At 54.6% G+C, this 19753-nt stretch overlaps 7 protein-coding genes across 7 annotated transcripts; 4 read left to right on the top strand and 3 right to left on the bottom strand.

The window, feature by feature from the left end:
* Nucleotides 1-518: 518 nt before the first annotated feature.
* Nucleotides 519-1199, bottom strand: B0I36DRAFT_251956 (phosphoglycerate mutase family protein; the record flags this gene model as incomplete). The annotated part of the gene is made up of 1 exon (XM_046150652.1): nt 519-1199. One exon carries the CDS (start codon nt 1197-1199, stop codon nt 519-521), a length of 681 nt encoding a protein of 226 aa, XP_046007601.1.
* Nucleotides 1200-1517: 318 nt separating this feature from the next.
* On the bottom strand, nt 1518-5311 carry B0I36DRAFT_393765 (thermosensitive gluconokinase; the record flags this gene model as incomplete). The annotated part of the gene is given in 4 exon segments (XM_046161475.1): nt 1518-4115; nt 4134-4404; nt 4456-4618; nt 4669-5311. 4 exon segments carry the CDS (start codon nt 5309-5311, stop codon nt 1518-1520), a joined length of 3675 nt encoding a protein of 1224 aa, XP_046007602.1.
* Nucleotides 5312-5976: 665 nt separating this feature from the next.
* On the top strand, nt 5977-7207 carry B0I36DRAFT_393770 (GCY protein; the record flags this gene model as incomplete). Its single annotated transcript, XM_046161476.1, has 3 exons — nt 5977-6107; nt 6186-6389; nt 6456-7207. The coding sequence occupies 3 exons, from the start codon at nt 5977-5979 to the stop codon at nt 7096-7098; spliced, it is 978 nt and encodes a 325-aa protein (XP_046007603.1). The 3' UTR covers nt 7099-7207.
* Nucleotides 6794-9479, bottom strand: B0I36DRAFT_393772 (fungal-specific transcription factor domain-containing protein; the record flags this gene model as incomplete). Its single annotated transcript, XM_046161477.1, has 2 exons — nt 6794-8061; nt 8119-9479. 2 exons carry the CDS (start codon nt 9477-9479, stop codon nt 7170-7172), a joined length of 2253 nt encoding a protein of 750 aa, XP_046007604.1. The 3' UTR covers nt 6794-7169.
* A 587-nt stretch (nt 9480-10066) lies between these two features.
* Nucleotides 10067-12475, top strand: B0I36DRAFT_297027 (inner membrane transport protein yfaV; the record flags this gene model as incomplete). The annotated part of the gene is made up of 8 exons (XM_046151908.1): nt 10067-10219; nt 10294-10436; nt 10499-10678; nt 10737-10763; nt 10822-11302; nt 11361-11575; nt 11641-11969; nt 12025-12475. The coding sequence occupies 8 exons, from the start codon at nt 10067-10069 to the stop codon at nt 12033-12035; spliced, it is 1539 nt and encodes a 512-aa protein (XP_046007605.1). The 3' UTR covers nt 12036-12475.
* Nucleotides 12476-14191: 1716 nt separating this feature from the next.
* On the top strand, nt 14192-15442 carry B0I36DRAFT_251836 (uncharacterized protein; the record flags this gene model as incomplete). The annotated part of the gene is made up of 1 exon (XM_046150645.1): nt 14192-15442. A coding segment is annotated over one exon (1251 nt), but the record flags the coding sequence as incomplete, so codon positions are not given.
* A 2047-nt stretch (nt 15443-17489) lies between these two features.
* On the top strand, nt 17490-19328 carry B0I36DRAFT_367819 (ankyrin repeat-containing domain protein; the record flags this gene model as incomplete). Its single annotated transcript, XM_046159525.1, has 1 exon — nt 17490-19328. One exon carries the CDS (start codon nt 17490-17492, stop codon nt 19326-19328), a length of 1839 nt encoding a protein of 612 aa, XP_046007607.1.
* Between the last annotated feature and the right edge of the window lie 425 nt (nt 19329-19753).

Genomic DNA, 19753 nt, shown 5'->3' on the forward strand with positions numbered 1-19753 from the left:
ATATCGAAATGCTTCCTAGGAGAAGAAGGAGGTGGGCTTGGACAATCTCGAGTTGCATGGCTCTGTTGAGCCGCAATATGCGTTCCAAACCGTGATCAATTTGTGAAACTTGGTTGCGGAAAGTATTTGGTGCATGTGTGACGTGTCTATAACTATATTAGAGAACCAGAGCGCCGTACTTAGCCAGCTTCGTACCAACATGCTTGTCGGACATTTACATACACGGCCCGGTTGAGACTGGTCACCGCACCGAGGAATATAGACCAAAGGTAGAGACTGGCTTGTTGGAGAGCTTTCAGCATCGAGGGCGCACAACATTCTTTCTCATTTGTCTGTCCTGGTCCGCCCTCTGCAGGTTCTCCCCGTTCTGTGTTATCGCTCACGCCATAACTACCCACGGGCTCTTTCTTCTTGTGGCCATCCCCGCGATCTTGGTTTCATACTTCTTCAGACATTGCACCTGCTTCTTCCGCATAGTCTATCTTCGGGCGGTGAACGGCTCCAATGAGCGACACATTTCAATCTAGAGCAACCAGAGTCGCCTTGTCGTGTGCATTGTCGTCGAGAGTGAATGCCTTCCATCCCGACTTTGGAAGATCGATAGTGCCGTCATTTGCTAGGAACTTCATGAAGACGCCGTGGGTGACGACGACAATATTCTTGCGTGCCTGCCTGTTGTCGCCTTTGTTTCTTCCAAGTGTTTCTACCACCCCGTGCAACCTTTCACGGAACCGCTGGGCGCGCTCTGAGACGCTAGAGTCGTCTGGAGCATATGCTCCTTTCTTGGTCGGCCAATTGTCGTCATTCAGGGTGCTGAAGTCGAGGCCCCGAAAAGCCTGCTCCAGGGCTGAGCGTGACGAACCAGTGTCGCAGGCGAGATCGCTGCGCTCTTGTAGGTCAGGATCGACGATGAGCTGCGCGCCGCCATCTCCCCCGGGCTCGGCTCGGCCATCAAGATGGAGAATTGAGGAGAATCCAGCTACAGTGGTTTGTATTGCACGCGTGAGGGGAGACGTGAAGATCGTGGCCACGGAACCGAGCTCTGGGAAGGCTGTGGCAATCGCAGTTGCTTGCTGAACGCCCAGCGCAGTCAGAGGCGGGTCGCGGTGCGACATGTCTTTGGAGACATTGTGTTCCGACTCGGCGTGCCGGACGAGGTAGATGATTGGTGCATTGGAGTCGCGGATCGCTGCCGACATGCTGCCTCCGTATATAGTGAAAGGTGCTTGAAAGTGCACTTGTTCGCCGTGGTTTTAGTGTTGGAATCATAGACAGATTATCGTGGGATCTAATTATGTCTTATGGGTTGCTCCGAATCAGTTCACGGGCGCCCAGAATTGAAAACGCCATTGCGGTGGCTGATGATGGAATGCAATGTGGCGCTTGTCCACAGTACCTTCAAAGCTTTTGCCAGCATGGGCCTGCAGTGCCAAGGAAACACCACGGATGTTTCCGCCCAATGATAACCAAATGCTGTGACTCCATTCTACTGGCTAGTGAACCTCTCCTGCGTATCTCTATATCACTCTCCCGTGTTTAAGGAGCCACCAAGCCTCCTCCAAAACGGCTTCCGGACTGCATTCAGCGTCAATGGGCAGCACGTCACACTCGGTCATCCCCGCCTGCTCATATAACAAGGCCTGACTCTCTACCAGGCTCGCGGGCATATAATGCTCCGGCCGGTTACTAGTTCGCTGCGCCAGCAGCTCCGGGGAACACTGGAGGTCCAAAAACACCACCTTGGCAATATTGCCGATTTGCTTGCGGAGCGCATCGCGGTACGAACGACGTAGTGCCGAGCAACTAACAATGACAGAATCGAATCCTAGCTCGTCAATGGCCTCGACTGCGCGCCTAGCGACCCTTGCCAGCCAGGAAGCACGATCTTGATCGCTGAGAGCCTGCCCGGAAGCCATCTTCTCGATGTGGCCGCGCGCGTGGAGAGAGTCGCCCTCTATGAAAGGACTCTGGAGTTTTCTTGCCAATGTGGATCCCAGAGTTGACTTACCACTACCACATGGTCCCGCCGCCACGACAACCGTCCTGGGACGAGATTGGGTTTCGGTTTCGGGAGACGTCACCCATGCGCCAGACCTAAAATGTGACACGAATTTGTCGACAAGCTGCTGGTCGAGGACGGGCGCATCAGCGAGGGCTGGTGCCAGCGAGCAGGCAATATTAGTGGCGTATCTCTTGGATGGGCCGAACTCGTCCTTGTCGTACTTGGAAGCAAAAAAGTCAACCAATTTGATTGGGGGGTTTTTGGCCGGATCTGGGTCTGAATGGCGCAGACGATTCACCCATTCCCGCGGCTCGACCTCTTCAAAGTCTAAACCGGCGTGCCTCAGGGCCGGTAGCAGATCCGATGTCCAGTCAAAGGTTTTCGGGTTGGCCACATGAGTAAAGACACTGCCGGCGTCCGAGAGGGATATCTGTACGATAGACTCTGCCGTGGTGTCTACGGGCAGCCACGATGGAGTCTCGCGGAGCTTGGGCAGCGCACCGATCGTGGTCGCTGTCTGGAGCATCATGGTGATGGCTTCTGTGCTGTTCCAGACTCCGTGCTTCGTATCTGCCACAATCTGGCCAACACGAAGCACCCGAGCAGTTACGCCGCGCTCTGCGGCTCGGGCACACAGATGCTCGGCAACTGACTTGGACTGGGCGTAGCCCATGCCTTGTGCCCACTCCAGCTCCGGCAGGCGCTCAGGCACCGGGTCAACGGTGGCCCGGGCGACTGAGCTTACCGAAGAGCAGAAGTTGAAGCTGGCCGGGCCGGTTTTTCGGCCAAACTTCTTGTTCCTCTCGCAAAGAGAGATGAGGTTGGCAACACCAGAGATGTTGCTCTGTTCGAAGCTGGACAGCCGCATGTTGAAGTTGACCGACCACGCGCAGTGTATAACCGAGTTTAAAGTACTTGCCACCTCGTGATACATGTTATCAGAGAGACCAAGGTTCTCTTGTGACAGATCAGAAGCCAAGCTGACAATCTTTCTGCGCTGAAGCAGGGATAGCTCATGGTAGGCCCGGCGCTGAATCATCGAAGACTTGACGCGGCTGGCTGCGTCATTGTTTGATGTGGCCCGCACAAGGCAGTAAACCTTACCAACGTTCTCATCTACTACCAGCTTGGCAAGAACATGGGCACCAAGGGAGCCGGTAGCGCCGGTGAGTACGACAGACATTGCCGAGGCTGAAACAGCAGCAGTCGCGGGCTTGTGGCTGTACTTCTCAATCAGGTCTCGCATCTCGCCCTCGACATCCTCCTGTTCCCCTTCTTGATGGTTCGAGAGCGAGAACAGATATTTGCTCAATTGCCTGATTGATGGATGGTCGAAAACAACCGTCTGACTAAGTCTCTTGCCCTGGACGTCCACTGTCTTGAGTATGTCGCTCCGCATCTGAGTGGCCTGAAGGGAATCGAGGCCGAGGAGGAAGAAGTCAGTGTCGTCGGTATAGGACCCGTCCTTGGCAAGTGCCTCATCCAGAGATGTTCGCAAGACATCGTGCAGCTGGGGCAGGCTGAGCTTGAGCGAATTGCCGTTGCTGATCTCAGCTCTGTCGTAGACCTCCGTTATTTCATCCGCGTACGTTCTGTAAAATGCCTGTCGAATCACGCTACCTTTGTCCGTACGGGGATAGTCGCAGCCAACTGGCAAGGGCTTGATCATGGACTTGCTGATCCGCGCATAGGCCTCGACCTCGCGGCAAGCAGACTCGACGACCGGCCAGACCAGCTCAATAATCTCGTCATCCGTCTTGCCCACCAAGCTCATTGCTGGGACAATCAACACCCCCGGTACTGGGAGTCCTGCGCCAAAGATGACTGCCTCGGTGACGTTCTTGCTAGATCGGATGGCGCCCTCCGTGCTCACGGGGTTGAACATCTCGCCTGTCTCAAGATTGATTGTGTCGTCACGACGTGCGATGTACTTCCAGGCTTTTGGAATGGCCGGGTGCGGTTCAAAAAGATCCTTGGTCATGTAATTCCCATCATCCTGATTGGATGCCACCTTGGCTGGCCACCCGTCCATCACGCAGCACTCGAACAGGTTCTGGCCTCGGGGTATCCACTTCAAGAATGGCGAAAGCTTTGGCGTTTCCCGGATATAGTTCTAGGCATTATCGCCGACGTCACGGAAAGACGTCATGAGTTGTCCCACTTCCGTGGCGCCATAGTGGCCGACCAGGTTGATGCCGCGCGATATCAACAGATCCCCCAATTCGTCAGGCATAGCTGAGCCGCCGTACATCACAATCTTGAAATGCCGAAGCAGTGAAAGCCCAAGATCAGACTCGGACAGTAGTTTCAGGGCGTATGGCACGCCGTAGAAGATCTCGAACTGATGGTTCTTCATGATTTCGGTCAGGTGGTCGCGGGTCAAGGGCAGACTCGCGTTATACCTGAACATCGTCAGCCCAAGTGAAACAAGAAGCCAGAAAGTTTCATCTTACAAATGAATTGGCTTTCCTGCGAAAATGGCCCGGAAGAGGTTGCATATGCCGTGGTTATGGTACAGGGGTAGAGTGATGAAAGCCGCCATTTCCATGCTGACGGCATAGTTGGCAACAGCTGCTTTCTGCGTTTGACATATGGGCTTTGGCAGGCCAGTTGACCCTAAGGCCCGATGTCAGCAAGGTTCACACATGGTAGGGCGAGCAACCTACCACTGGAATGAATTATGTATATCAGATTGTTGGTCTCGACGGAAGGATCAAGATGGCTATCTATTCGCGTATCGGCATGGACATCGATGGGAAAGTCGAACGAGGCTTTGCCGAGTATCTCCAAGACATTGAGCTTCTTGATTGACTTCTGCGCCGATTCCGCTGTGGTCATGTATTTTGGATCCACGAGAAGACAGACGGCGCCTGTTGTGGTAATCAGGTTGTTGACAGCTTCTTGAGAGATTCTCGTCGACAGGAAAAGAATTGTGTGACCCAGCTTGGTCAGGGCGAGCATGGTGATGAGGTAGTCGAAATTTGAGGGCCCCAAGATCGCAACAGTCATTGGTGACTCGGCTGACGACTGGCGCACAGGAAGCTGTTGCTCATACGCCTTGGCGACCCGATAAGCGAAGACATCCAGTTGTTGCATGGTATAGTCGACATATCGAGTGCCCTCAGATGGATAGGACACTATGACGCGGTCCGGATGAGCTCTCGCTCTGCGCCGGACGAGCTCGTCGACTGTCCTGATGGCATCACCAAGGTCGGGGCCGATTGTCGTGGCCACAGGCACCGTTACGGGCTCGTCGAGCTTCACAGGATGGGCTGACCCCGTAGGGACAAGTAGAGAGGGTGGTGACATGGCAAGAAATCTTAGATGGTGCTTGCTCTTGGTATGTTTCCTGTGCAAGTGCCATTAACAACGCCCAGTGCTAGTCTTTATGCATGCCACAAATTTCGAGCACGAATGAGCAGAGTTGGCAGCTGACTGAAAATGCGCGGTTATACCCCGAGAGGGCCTGTGCACGATTGCATAGGCGCAACTCTTGATCCCATAGATTTCCACAGTGGAACTTGGCCAGGCCCCGGATCTAGTCATCCGCCACCGCCGCTGTACCTCCACGGACGCCATTCCCCTGGCGTCGGATTAACGACGATATTGAAATCCGTCAAGTGGGGCCGCTTGTGCTCTGGGAAAGGGGAGATATACTGGGATGCGGGGGCGGGGGCGGATTAATATCCGCTTCGCCACAGTGTCCGTGGAGCTTCCCTCGGAAGGAGAACCAATATAACATTGGCCAGCCATTTTGAATAGTGTGAACACGTTCAAGGCAGAGTTAATATGTAACAATTGCCGCTTTAAAATCCCCCAAATCAACTAAGACCTAGTGAGTTCTTCGTTTGCCAGTGCGAAGCACAGTCACAGCTGTTTTGAGGCTTCCCAGTCACATGCGCGCCAGCCCTGACACCACATCCTCAGCTCCCTCTTCGGCCCGTACGAGTTCCCGTGTGCCTGCTCAGCTCAGCATGGGTCTCCCTACACACCTTGTACTGAACACGGGTGCCAAGATCCCAGCTCTTGGATTCGGCACCTGGCAAGCCAAGCCCGGCGAAGTCGAGCTTGCTGTCGAGACTGCCTTGCGCAGCGGATACAGGCAGTGAGTTCCTTCTCGCAAAAGTCGCGGCCGCGTTTTGGCGGCGTGATTAACGTTGCTAACCGTGAGGACATTCGCAAGCATCGATTGCGCGTCCATCTACCGAAATGAGGCTGAAGTCGGCGAGGGCATCCGCAAGAGCGGTGTTGCCAGGTCCGACATTTGGCTTACCAGTAAGCTCTGGAACACGCATCATGCCCCTGAAGATGTCGAGGCAGGGGTGGACAAGTCGTTGAAGGACCTCGGCACGGATTATCTTGATCTATATCTCATGCATTGGCCAGTGTAAGTTGTTTCTCTTTGACCCTGAACCCTCTGTTCCTCTATGACCGCAAGCTTAACAATCGGCAGCGCATTCAAAAATACCGGCAAATGGTTCCCTTTAGAAGAGAGTGGCATCTTTGCCCTGGCCGACATTCCCCCAGCCGAAACATGGACAGCGATGCAAAAGCTCGTTGAGTCTGGCAAGGTCCGTGCGATTGGCGTGTCCAACTTCACCATCCAGCGGATCGAGGAGCTGCTGGCAGCCTCAAGCACAAACATAACCCCGGCCGTCAACCAGATCGAGGCCCACCCCTACCTGCAACAGCCCAAGCTATTGCAGTGGTGCCAATCCAAGGGCATCGTAGTCGCTGCGTACTCGCCCCTCGGAAACAACCAGACAGATGAGCCGAGGACCGTGGACGACCCCGTTGTCAAGCAGCTTGGCGACCAGCTTGGGCTCGACGGCGGCCAGCTCCTTGCCTCGTGGGGCATTCAGCGCGGTACGGTTGTTCTGCCAAAAAGCGTCACGCCCAGTAGGATCAAATCGAATTTCCAGGTCGCCGAGTTGCCGGCCGACGTGTTTGATCGGCTGAACAGCCTGGAGCGAAACAAGAGATTCAATTGGCAATCAAGATGGGGTCACGACATCTTCCAGGAGCTTGGCGATGACGAGGTCAAGAGGATTGCATCAGAAGCAGCGGAGGAGAACAAGGAGAAATTCACTGTATAGACGTAGTGGTAAAGAATGCAGGATAAGAATTATCACTCACCTACATAAATTTGAGAGGCGTACCTTAGCCATCAGAAATCTAATGTATCTCCCCGTGTGGGTTCCAGAGTACCACCAGAAAGATCCAAGTTTGACATCCATAATGAGGACGAGTCGAGGTTCATGTACGGCCCAAAAGCAGACGAGTCGAGCTCGAGCCAGTGTGTGGTGTTCCACTCGTCCAGCAAACTGAATCTGAGCTCGCCTCCAGGAATGAGAGTGTCTGGGATTGAGAAGCAAGCAGGGTCGACCATGAGCTCGTGTTGCATGCCGTTGCCTGACATCACGCGTTGCTGGCTTACATCCCCAGGTGCAACTGGCCCCTCTGTTCGTCTTGTGCCCATGGCTTCCGAGCAGAATTCTTCAAGTATGACTGCATATCGCCGGCTCGGCGAGTTTTGCGCAGTCGCCTTGGCCATGTGGGTCTGACAGTGTATAGCTAGGTCCATGAGTCTACTGTGAGCAGCCTGGGCATCACAGGTCAAGACAGTGCCACGGCGCTTGAGCTGTATGTCCCAGACATACGAAACAACGAGGGCGCAAAAAGTGACATATTGAGTCCACCAGAATGCACGGAACAAGGGGCCATCATGCGCGAGACTATTGACAACCTCAAATACTGTCTTTGCCGCATTCAAGCACTTGTCAACTTGACCCTTGCTACCGTGCTGCAGTGTTGATAGCAGAAACAGTCTGTTTGCATGCATGATTGCATGGCAGTATGCCAGCTTCAAGACGATGGACTGTCGGCGGAAGCTCGTGACGAGCATGGAGGGGCGAACTGCCACCAGATAGGCCGGTAATGAAGTTTTCCAGTCGTCAAGTTGTTTGCTCAGGCGGTGGGCAGCGCTGATACGCTCTGCCTCAGAAATCGGGCATATAGTGTAGACCTCTCTGGAAATCTGACCAATTACTTTGGCGATTCTGCGGTTGATTAGCTGCCATGGCATCAAAATATCTCGCCGGAACGACTGGACTAACTTGGCGTGAAATATGAGTGCATCAGTGTGACACCCATCATTATCGGCACCTGCTTCTCGCAAAGGCCCTTGAGTGGTTATATCCTCATCCTCGAATCGGTCGGGAAAGTCTTGATCAATGTCCTCGTCGTGGTAATGTCTTGGCCGCCCAAAGATGACGCCAAGGTACTTGTCCAGGATGTACGCTGTCCAAAATGTCCTCATACGGAGCTGTGCCTGCAAGTAGTTGAGCTGGCCTGGCGCTAAACGTGACTGCCGCGTGGTCTTGCGATGAAGCCCTAGTGCGGAAATTAGCTGCAAGGCGTTGCCGAAGGTATACCATGCCTTGTTCATGCGAGAGGTTGTGAGCAGGTACAAAGTCTGCAAGATGCGAGCCTGTGCGGCGTGCAAGGATGGCAGATCTGCCTGCGGCTCTAGCAGCTGCATGCACACACCAAACATTCTGTCACTTTCAGCCAGAGCCGCGGCACCGGCTTCCAACTTCTCGTGGTGAGCCATTGCCACCGACAGGCATGCAAACACAATGGCGACCTTTGGTCTTCCAATGTCTCTCCATGCGGCGTGGCCATGGTTTATGTTGAACTCGATGGACCTGGCCCACTCTTCTACTGACGGCCGGTGCAGGATGCGGTAAGTGGCAATGCAAACATCAAAATACAGCGCCATCAAGCGCCGCATCTCCTCATGAGACGGAAGAGACAGACGATACATGTCATCCTCAGAGAGATTGGGAGGTGGTCGGGCTTCTGGCGGCCTTGCATGCTGATCCGAGGAGGCTGACTGGGCCGTTGTGCCAAGTGGCGCGTCTGCTCGGCTCGGCTTGGCCAGTCGCTTCCAAGCACGATGCAAAAAGGTCATGCCTGATGTTGGGTCAAAGACCTGGCCGCCAATCTCGGTCATTCCGAGCTCGGGAGAAGCCCTCGACGCGGGCCCCATGCTCTCAGAGTGGCTTCCGATCGCGTTCCTCGCCTCGCTCGAAGCTCCACTAGAGGTGGACGCGACATATTCATATGGCGCTGTTCGACTACTCGAAGTGGGCGGTTGCGGAGTCGGAGGCCGCCCACGGGAGTAACTCGCATCATACACGCAAGTGATACCCTTTGCAGTACACTTGTTGCACGGCAGCGTGCCTGTGCATCTGGCTTTGCGCTGTTTGCAGTGATCGCACGCCCGGCTGACCTTGCGGCCCTTGCGAGGATTCGCCACGGATGTGTAGTCGGGGCTGGGTAATCCGTCGGTACCGCCGCTGCTCGCAGACCTGTCGCTCCTTTTCCGCGTTTCTGGTGCAGGGAAACCGTCGGCGGTGCTGGGCGCGGTAGCTAAGGACTGGCGACTTCTTTGGGCTTCGGTGGGGGCAGCCATGATTGTAGTGATACCAGGGGCAGTGCGGGTGGTCAGGCGACGGAAAGTGACGGATATGCCAACCAGGAAGAAGGACAAGAGCGACGGGATTTCAAGACGTTGTTGATGACCCTTGAGCGGAAAAGGCGGACTTTTATCCGTCAAATGGGGCAACTATTGACAGGCCCGGTCAAGTGCCGCTCCTTCCCCCTCCTCCATTTCCCCGCGTGAACCCCAGATTCTGGGGCAGACCCACTGCGGAGAAGGACAACTTTGCCAGCCCCCTCGGTTACGCTGCTCGGCTGCCATGACTCTTGCAAGGTCTCCAGTTCAGCAGCATGAGATGCCTGCACCAGAGGTCGCACGGGCAGTCGTACAGCGCAAGAGTCGCCAATGGCTATAGATAGCCTCAGATGTCCACTGCAGGCAGCTGCAGACTCTTGCTTGGTCGTCGTCCGCCTCCCCACCTTGGTCGGGACGTATTCGCAACGTCCTGATACCTTCTGACTACACATAGCGCAAGCATGCTGAGGACTTGCAACCCCCGAACAAGCATGTCTGGCGTCGGTACTGCCGAGACCAGCCCTCTCGAGAAGGCGGACGTCATCATGATTGACCATGCTGACCCGACTGGCGATCACCCCGAAAAGGCATCGCAGATTCGTGTTGTGGACAACTTTCACGTCCTCGGCTTGACTGAGGAGGATGCAGAGTTTTACAACAATTACACACCCGCGCAGCGGACACGTACCAGGCGGAAAGTAAGTCGTTGCCACTGAACGCCGTCAGGATTAACTCATATCAAGGCACCGTAGCTGACGCTTCGAGACGTCAGGTTGATGTTCGCTTGATCCCGATGCTGGCCAGTCTGTACCTCATCTCTCACCTCGATCGCAGTAATATTGGCAACACCAAGATTGAGGGAATCGACAAGGACCTTGGCATCACGGGCATCCAGTGGAACATTGTACTTTCGCTGTAAGTTACCGCGCGGTCTAATTCCACAGCACCAATTTAGAAGCTGATAAATGATGCTCTAGGTTCTTCGTTCCCTATATACTGTTCGAAGTACCTTCCAATGTTGTTCTCAAAAGGTTCATGCGGCCGTCTATCTATCTCGGAATTTTGGTTACATCCTGGGGTGTCATCATGACATTGCACGGCGTAGTACATAATTTTGGTGGTCTACTGGCTGTCCGCCTCATCCTAGGTGTCTTTGAGTATGACACAACCCTCACGTAAGATTAATGGCTCTGTGAACTAACCAGGCTTGTCTAGGGCTGGCTTCTTCCCCGGTGCCGTCTAGTGAGTGTCTGCTTTGCACAGGCATCATCCACCTAACGTGGCTAATCTCCTTCACTAGCTTATGCACCTTCTGGTACATGCCGAAAGATCTAGCATCTCGAATCTCTTGGTTCTATTGCATGAGCGCGATGTCGGGCGCCTTCTCTGGCCTGCTGGCCGCAGCCATTGCCCAGATGGATGGTGTTGGTGGCTATGAAGGCTGGCGTTGGATATTCCTCATCGAGGGCATCGTCACCGTTGTCCTTGGCATCGCCACGTTCTTTCTGCTCATCGATACACCAGAGCTGAGCCACAAGTGGCTCGAGCCCGATGAGATTCGATTCCTGCAGCTCCAGGGTTTCATTAAGCAAGGTGGGCGGTTCAAGGAGGATGGGGAAGAAAACCGGCACATCTGGAAAGATCTCTGGGCCTGTCTGACAAACTGGAGACTGTTAATTATTGCATACGTCCAGTTTGCCCAGTCAGCCATGGCCTATGGCACCAAGTTCAACCTGCCGACGATTGTTCGAGCCATGGGATTTCAGAGCACGCAGGCTCAGGTGCGTGTCCACCCTTCTTGTTTGTGCCGGCTCAAGACTGATTTCGTGGGCTGTCTAGTTACTATCTGCACCCCCATACGTCATGGGTGCGATTTCGGCGATCTGCTTCTCCAAGATCTCTGACCGGTTTTACTGGCGCATGCCCTTCGTTGTCATCCAATTCACTTTGGTTGCCATTGGCTTCAGTGTCATGCTGGGACTCCAAGGAAGGCTCGAGCAGAACATCGGGGCGGCATACACAGCCGTCGTCATCGCCTGCATGGGCTTCTATCCGTATGCTGAAATTGCTCCCATTCTTCCTGAAGCGAACAGGCTTATGGCTAATCATTATGTTGCAGCGCAATGCCCGCAGCCGCCGCCTGGGCCGCTAACAATCTTGCCCCGTCCTCCCGCCGCGCGGTCGGTCTTGCTCTAAACATCGCGCTCGGTAACGCTGGCGGCATCATGGGATCTTACATGTTCTTCGACTCTGATGCTCCCACGTATCATACCGGCTTTGGGCTCTCCATGGCTTTCGCGCTCAGCGGAATCATCATGGCACTTGCGGCAGAGGCTGCTTACAAGTGGGGGAATACCAAGAAGGGCAAGATTAGCGAAGATGAGACCCGCGCACGTTACACTGAGGATGAGCTGTTGCGGTTGGGAGACAGGAGCCCTCTGTTCAAATGTGAGTTTCTTACCCATGAACGCCTCTCTGAAGAATCTTGGATTGACGAACTCAGACACTCTATGAATCTTCGGAGCGGAGCACTATCCTCTGCTGGAGCCCTTGAACTTGAGAAGGAAGATTCATTGATGGGTTATAATGTGTTTGGATGGGATGAAAGACAAAGGCTACCCCCTAGAACTATATCATGCTCATCCGGATCGCTTTCTCGATGTCAGGAATGCGATCTCGATTCTCCGCCATGAAACTCTAATCAGCCTGAGGATACACTTTCGTGAGTCTGCCATTGGAGACTGGTCGTGTTAGAACGACACAGTGAGGATCTTGCTTGCAAGAGTGGCTGAGTAGGACTGCGTATGGCCTGCTTGTGGCTGAGCAGTCAATTGAGTGGCTCCATGTAAGACACTTACCCCATCAGTTTTAAGCGTGATTCAGATTCGCCAGCGAATCCAAACTCAGTCCTGCTCAGGTGGCGCTCAGGCTGTCAGGCGAGAAAGGCATTCGGCGTGGTTTAGATTCATTCTCGATGATTCAAGAAGTTTCGCAAGACATCAAGGATACGCTCTCCCTGCGCTGGTTTTAGTCTGCGGGCTCAGGGCGAGACGCCCTTGTCAACTGAGGGACAGAGCGCTCTGAGTCGGGCTGTCAGCTGTTGGTCGGGGCAGAGGCCGAGCTCCCCTCGTTCACCGCCCCGACCAAGCCACATGCCGTGTCTTAGCAAGGCTCTTCAGCTGTGTACTGCATGTTCAACTCCTGCCAAGAGCGACAGTATTGCAATGCCGCACCGGACGCCAGCCCGCCTCCAGAAGCTGTCAAACTACGGGTCCCTGCCGACGGCGGCAGTTTAGAGCTGGCGACGATGCGTTCTTCTGTCTTCAATTTGTTCGATCACTCAGGCTTTCTCGTCTTTTCATCGCAGCACATGCACTTCGTCACGCAAAGCCTGATTGACAGGGATCTTGTCTGGCTTATCGGTCCAATTAGCAACAGCATGCAGCGTAATCAGCCTCATGAGGCAGACTTGTTGCCTGATATTGCTTTTTCATATCGAGCCTTTGCAAAACCCCCGCTCTTGCCAGATCAATGCACACTTCTTTCTATCCAGATTGTTCATTGACGCATGTGAGAAACCATGCCGGAAAGCCCGGTGCTTATACCAACGATTACTTGTTTCACCGACTCGTCCCCGGCTCCGGTCCTTAAACCTTGACAACGGTTGCAAAGCTGACGAGTATGGACTCGGCGGCAGCCACCTATGATGATGGTAAGCCCAAGCATAGTGTTTGGCAGGACGTAAATTGCGAGTGACAGATCACCACCAGGCGGCCTTCTGACTTTTTTCAGGGTGCAATTCAGCCTTCGAAGCTATACTTCAAACATTCGCGGACATTGACTTGTTCTCCGGGCCTGCCTCCCCGACCATTTTCCCCGTGTACGCCCACGACCGCGCAAATGGATCTGCACCTGATCGGCAACCGCTCAGAGCATACAGCAATACTGTCAAGCACTTCATTAAATGGCTAAGGCTATCTCGGGCGCGTGCATTGTCGGACAGGCATCCACTGCCCGTTTTCGATCATGAAACCCGGCCCAATAGAGCCTCCACCTGTAATGACATTCTCGAAAACCAATTTTGCCTTCTGCCAAAGAGCGCCCCGTCTAACCACGGCACACGAATCGAGCGAATCGACAAGGTCATAGTCTATGGGTCACCAGTGTTGAGGAGCTACCGTCTCGATCCGTTTGCTGAAGAATACATCAACGAGATCAAAAGGGTGTACTCAGAGTGTCTCGCTTTAGACGACTCAAGTCTGAGAGCCATGCTCCTGGAACAAGTGATCACTCCTCACCACGGACATCCATCATTCCATCATGTCTTGACAGAATTGGCGTTCCTGGAGCTCAGGCATCATCACAACCCCAGCAACCATGGGATCGTCCTCGTTTCACTCGACAATAGCCCAATGGACTATCTCGCTTTCCCCGAGCCGACTCATCTTCGGATCGAGACTCGATCAGAGATTCCCAGTCGCCTTCACCGCCGATTCTTCAAACTTCTCTACCAAATTTTCACCAAGACTGAGAAACATACGGCACTAGGAGAGTTCGAAAAGGTGTACGACCACGTCGCGACCACACTTGAACAATGCGGAAACACATTGTTCCAGTCCGAGATTGAGGAACGGATTAAATGGGCGATCAAGGGTGCGAGTGACGAGCTAATGCGTCATGCAAAGGCCCAGTTGCGAGCCCTTGATCGAGAAATCCAAAACAAGCAGCTTGACCAGGCAGGCTTCACAGAACTCGAGAAGGACCGGAACAAACTGCTCCGGAACCTTGCCACGATACCGTACCTGGACCGCAAGAACGTGAACCCCGAGCGGGTGCCGGGGACTTGCAAATGGTTTGAGAATCACCCGCTCTTCCTTGATTGGCGTGCAGGCACTGGATCACCGCTGCTATGGGTTTCGGCACTGCCTGGCGCCGGAAAATCCGTGCTGTTCAAGCACCTCGTTGATAATGTCCTTCCGGCACCCCAGAGGACAAACTGTTATTTCTTCTTCAAAGACATTGAGGATCAGAAGTCTGCCATTGGGGCTCTGCGGTGCCTGCTGCATCAGATGTTTTCTCAACGGCCAGATTTGCTCAGAAAAGCAGTTCTGCAAAGATTTGCGCGTGATAGCCAAATCTTGCAGTCTTTCGAAGGTCTATGGGAAATATTCCTCAATACAACGAGGGCTATTAACACAGGCGAGATCGTTTGCGTTATTGACGCTCTGGATGAGTGCCAAAGCTCCGACCGACTTCCACTGCTCAAACGATTAGCAGAGTGGAGCAACGATCCGCGAACCACGCTCAAGATCATTGTCTCGAGCAGACTCTACAAAGACATCCGCCAAGAATTTCACGAGGTCCAGGCGCAGATACATCTCAGTGGCGAAGGTGATCTTGTGGTCAAGCAGATCTCTGAAGAGATCGACATGGTCATCGCAGCAAGGCTCAAGATCATAGCGCATCGGCTCGGTCTTTCTTCGCCAACACAGGAGGCTCTACAGCAGAAGTTGACTTCACAGACCCAGAGGACATACCTATGGGCTTACCTGGTCCTCGACGAACTTGAAAAGGCACTCGAATTTGATAAGCGGTCGCTTCAGGCCACTATAGAAACACTGCCCAGCACTGTTGAAGAAGCCTATGACGCGATTCTCAACAGAAGTGGCCGCCCAGAAAGAGTCAAGAAGCTTCTGACACTGATATTGGCTGCCAGAAACCCGCTCACGCTAAGGCAAATGGCCGAAGTGTGGGCTCTGGAGGCGGACACACAGCTTGGCGAGCAGCTGGAAGTGATGACTGAGTCACAGTTTACAGAGATGGTCACCGGACTCTGCGGTTTGTTTGTCGTCGTCTCCGAACGAAAACTCTTCTTACTTCACCAGACGGCGTCGGAGTTCCTGCTGCATCACCGCAATAGCCCGGTTCTAATCGCCCACGGAGTTCTGGGCACCTCTTGGAAGAACAGCATCGCGTTTTCGGAGGCAGAACTGAGCCTTGCGAGAGCATGCATACAGTTGCTCGCTTGGCCAGGCTGCTCGTTGAAAGATTGGTACCGAGCCGAGGAAGAACGGAGGGCAACAGTTCTCGCTTTGTGGCAGGAGAAATCCTTGCGCGACCGGCACCGAGCCCGCGAAGAACGGATGGCAACACCTCACACGTATCAATTTACTTCTTATGCTCTGACACATGTGTTTGATCATTTGCGGTCCGCCAACAGTTCGATCGCTTTGGCCGACCTCCAGCAGGTTCAAACTATATGGCAGACTTGGCGTAACCCAGAGGATGAGCGGCACACGCACAGAACATTTATACACTTTGGCCAAACGCCATGGCATTCAACGCCTATGATCATTGCCTCTTGGCTCGGCACAGACCATATCGTCAAGGACTTCCTACAGACATCAGGCACTCAGATGGACTATAGAGACTCGATCCGTGACAGAACGGCACTACACTGGGCTGTGCTTGGAGGCAATCTCACCATGGTTGAGCTGCTCCTCGAGAAAGGCTGTTCCCCAAACACGTGGGACTTTCTCTTCGACTCGCCTCTGCACTCGGCAATATCTGCAAGAAGATTCGACGTCGCGACTTTGCTTCTACAATATCGGGCAGAAGCATTCACGGCACACAATGGCGAGGAGCCTGCCTTCTATCTAGCAGCGTGCTGCGGTGGACAAGGTGACCCAGACTATCTACAGCTGCTGAATTCGATACTTACGCTTTGTGCCGGTGTCGATATTAATATGAAAGACGCCCAAGGCACAACCGCCCTGGGTCTAGCGGCCCGATATAAGCATCATGACCGCGTTGAGCTTTTGCTTAATCACGGTGCAGATATATATGCAACGGACGGAGCAGGAAGAACAGCGCTCCATGAGGCATGCCAATATGGACGGATGGAGCTCGTCAAATTGCTACTACGCCACGGTGCTGTCGTTGATAATCATGCAGCGGATAGAGGTGGAAAGACAGCGCTGCATGTAGCATGTGAACAGGGACGGACGGAGCTTGTCGAATTGCTACTAGGCCACGGTGCTGACGTTGATCAAGTCTGTGAGTTAAGACCAAACTCCATATCAGTTATTATGACCTTGAACACCTGAACACAAGGTGCCCATCTCTAACCCCCATCTATGTAGATCCCCGCGGAAACAACCGGACTGGCTGGACTGCACTTCACATCGCTGCTCTCGCTGGACATACCAAAATAATCGAGCGACTGCTTGCCCACAAAGCGAGCATCAGCAGCACCAACGAAAGCGGCGAAACAGCGCTTGACATCGCTCTGAAGCACGATCATATTGCAGCCGCAATACTCCTCATAAAAGAAGGCGCGAGGATGGACAGGATTGACACAATCAAAGGAGCCTTGATACAGGCTTGCGGTAGTGCTCAAGTTGATGTCGCTGCATCCTTCTTCAGAGACAATCCCGATGCTCGTCTGAAAGTGCCATACACGGTGTTCTCAGGCTTGTTATGGGCGGCGGCCCGTGCAGGGGACATTGCACTGGCCCGGCTTTTGTTGGCGAACGGCGCAAAGCCTCATGATCCAGAGGCTCGGAAGGCTGCGCGAGAAAACGGACAGCAGGACTTTGCACAGATGCTGGCACTGGAACAGCTCAAACTCATGCATCGTGAAGCATCGTGCAACTGCCCAGGCAACATTTTTTGCAAGGGATTCTTAGACGACGAGTTCTCTCAGCAGAGGGGAGATAGCTAGATAACTAAAAACGAGTCACATCATGTCAACTCGAGTCATTTCCTTTTCTATCGTGTTGGGCGTTGTTCTGGTCTTGAGTCCAGCATCATGCCCGACGGGTTCCACCAACTAGAGTGGGGCATGGCGCCGGTGCTCGTTGAACCACATCTCGGCCACTCAAAAGGCAACAAGGCCCCTCTCCCCAGTTGTTGTTTCTGTGCAGGCAGCCACCCAGACCACACAGCCTCAGCATGGGATCAAGAGGAATGGCACCAATCGACACTGCTCGCAGGCAGATTCTAGGTACACTGCCTTCAGAGATCATAGCACTCATCATTGCGAGTTCAACTCTGGCGAGCATTAACGCCATTTCGCAGACATGCCGGTTCTTCCAAGGCATCGCCACCCCGATACTGTACAAACGAGCAACAGCGGCCCATCCATACCTGCTCGCATGGGCGTGCGAGATTGGTAACAGAGCGGTCGCCCTGCGCCTGCTCGCGGAGGATGCCGATCCGAACTTGCAGGTCGAGGCATACCAAGACAGACGCGTCCTTGTAAGCCCAACTGACTTGGGCGACCACCTGCGAGGTTCGTCCTCGCCCACGCCCGGTTCCCCGCTGGAGATCCTGCACAGCATCTACGCCCGGTCCGATGGGCCCGATGTGTTGAATAGAGTTTTCGAGGATTCCCCTTATGCATTTCAGATGGAATATCACACGTGGTCGCCTCTGCACCTAGCCACAATCAGGGGCCACGCCGCAATCGTCGAGCTGCTACTCGACCACGGCGCCGAAGTTGACGCAGTTGCGCCCGGATACTGCAAATATGAGGCTGACGGCCTCGTTACGGACGAAGACTACACCACCATTCCCTTCTGGCCTAACCACACTGCGCTCCGCGTGGCCCTCTGCCACCGCCAGGAGGAGGTTGCCCGTATCCTCATCGCTCGCGGTGCCAAGCTCGCGTTTGGACCTGGCCCTCATGGGCAGCATGAGCATGCGCTGCATACGGCTGCCGGTCACGGCTGCGTCGATGCCATAAGACAGATGTTCGCCAGGGTGGCAGCGGCTGCATCAGACGACGCCAGCACCCCCAGCACCAGAAGCCTTGATGTCAACATGCCAGACTCCCAGGGTTTCACCCCGTTATACCACGCGCTACGCTGCGAGCAGTCAGAGAGGGTCGTAGACTGCCTCTTGAAGCTCGGCGCGGATCCCAACGTTACTGGTTCGAAGCTGGGGACAGTCACCACGGAGACTCCGCTGCACGTTGCCTGCAGGCAGAAGCAGTGGGCCGAGGCGAGGATGCTGGTCGAAGCCGGCGCCGACGTGGAACGAAGGACCCTGGACTGGGCCCCCGGCGTGCGCGCCCTGGACCTTGTCTGTCTCTGCCTGCAGTCCTGGTCCTCGGACCGGCCCCTGACCCGTGAGCAAGACTACAGAGGCGCAGCGCAGCCAGCCGCGCTGCAGGAGCATGTCCGACTGCTGCGGACCATCCTCAGGCACGGGGCGGCCACCACGCCACACTCCGCGCGGGGCAGTCTGCATCGCGGCGGCGGACGGAGGGGCTTCCGGCGCGGCAGCGGCCGTGGCCGAGGTGGCTCGTACCCCGGCCCTGAGCGGTGGAGTTGGGCGCCCGTCGTGCTCGCGGCGACGTGGCCTTCCTCTGCGGTGGCCATTGCGCTCCTGGAGGTATTTGCCGAGGCCGGGGTCGAGCTCGGGGAGGACAAGGATATCTTGACCCAAGTCATTGCGAGGTCGAATAGCAAGATGCACTACACGTCGAGCTCGCCTGACGATGATGAGGATCCTGTGCCCGTTGTGGCCTGGCTTCTCGAGCACGGAGTACAAATACCTTCATCCATTGACGGTTCAGGCGTCGATGATGAGCTGATGAAGGTGCTCCTGGCCTGCGCAGAGGAAGCCTGGGCGCCCACACTTTTTGAGGTGCTGTTCCTGCATTGGAAGACAGTCCAGACGCCCGAAGGATGCTCACAGGCTGGGCAATTGATCGAGGTGTTGCTGCATGCAGGATATGACGAGCTCTGCCAGCCATTCTTGAAGTCTGGCGTCGTCCGCTACACATCGTCAGGAGATCCCTAGTGAATACAAAATACAAGGATATGCCACTGGCGACGGTCGTAGCATGTTCCAATGGCCGCACATATTCCAAATAGTCTCGAGGAGGAGCAGTGTTTCAGTCCCGCCAAGAGAATGCAAAACCAGCATGTGATGACGCAGGACGGCCCAGTGGTAAGCTGAGGTGATCCACCCAGGGATCTAGCGGGCTTCCCCTTTTTCGCAAAGCTTATTCCAAATCAGTGCTGACGCCAGGCCTGCGAATAAAAGAGGGGCAACACGTGTTGCCGAGACTTAGGTAGGTACTAGACCCACGGCCGGCCCAGTGCCGACGTTTGCTGCTTCTTCCCAACCACACCAAGCCTGCCGAGGCCATCGTCAATGCTTGGCACCCGCGAGGACAGCTCTAACCGCCAGATTTCCGCGTCCTGCTAATAGCTCATGCTTCA

Source organism: Microdochium trichocladiopsis (assembly GCF_020744255.1).
Source record: "Microdochium trichocladiopsis strain MPI-CAGE-CH-0230 chromosome Unknown B0I36scaffold_10, whole genome shotgun sequence".
Lineage (NCBI taxonomy): Eukaryota > Fungi > Ascomycota > Sordariomycetes > Xylariales > Microdochiaceae > Microdochium > Microdochium trichocladiopsis.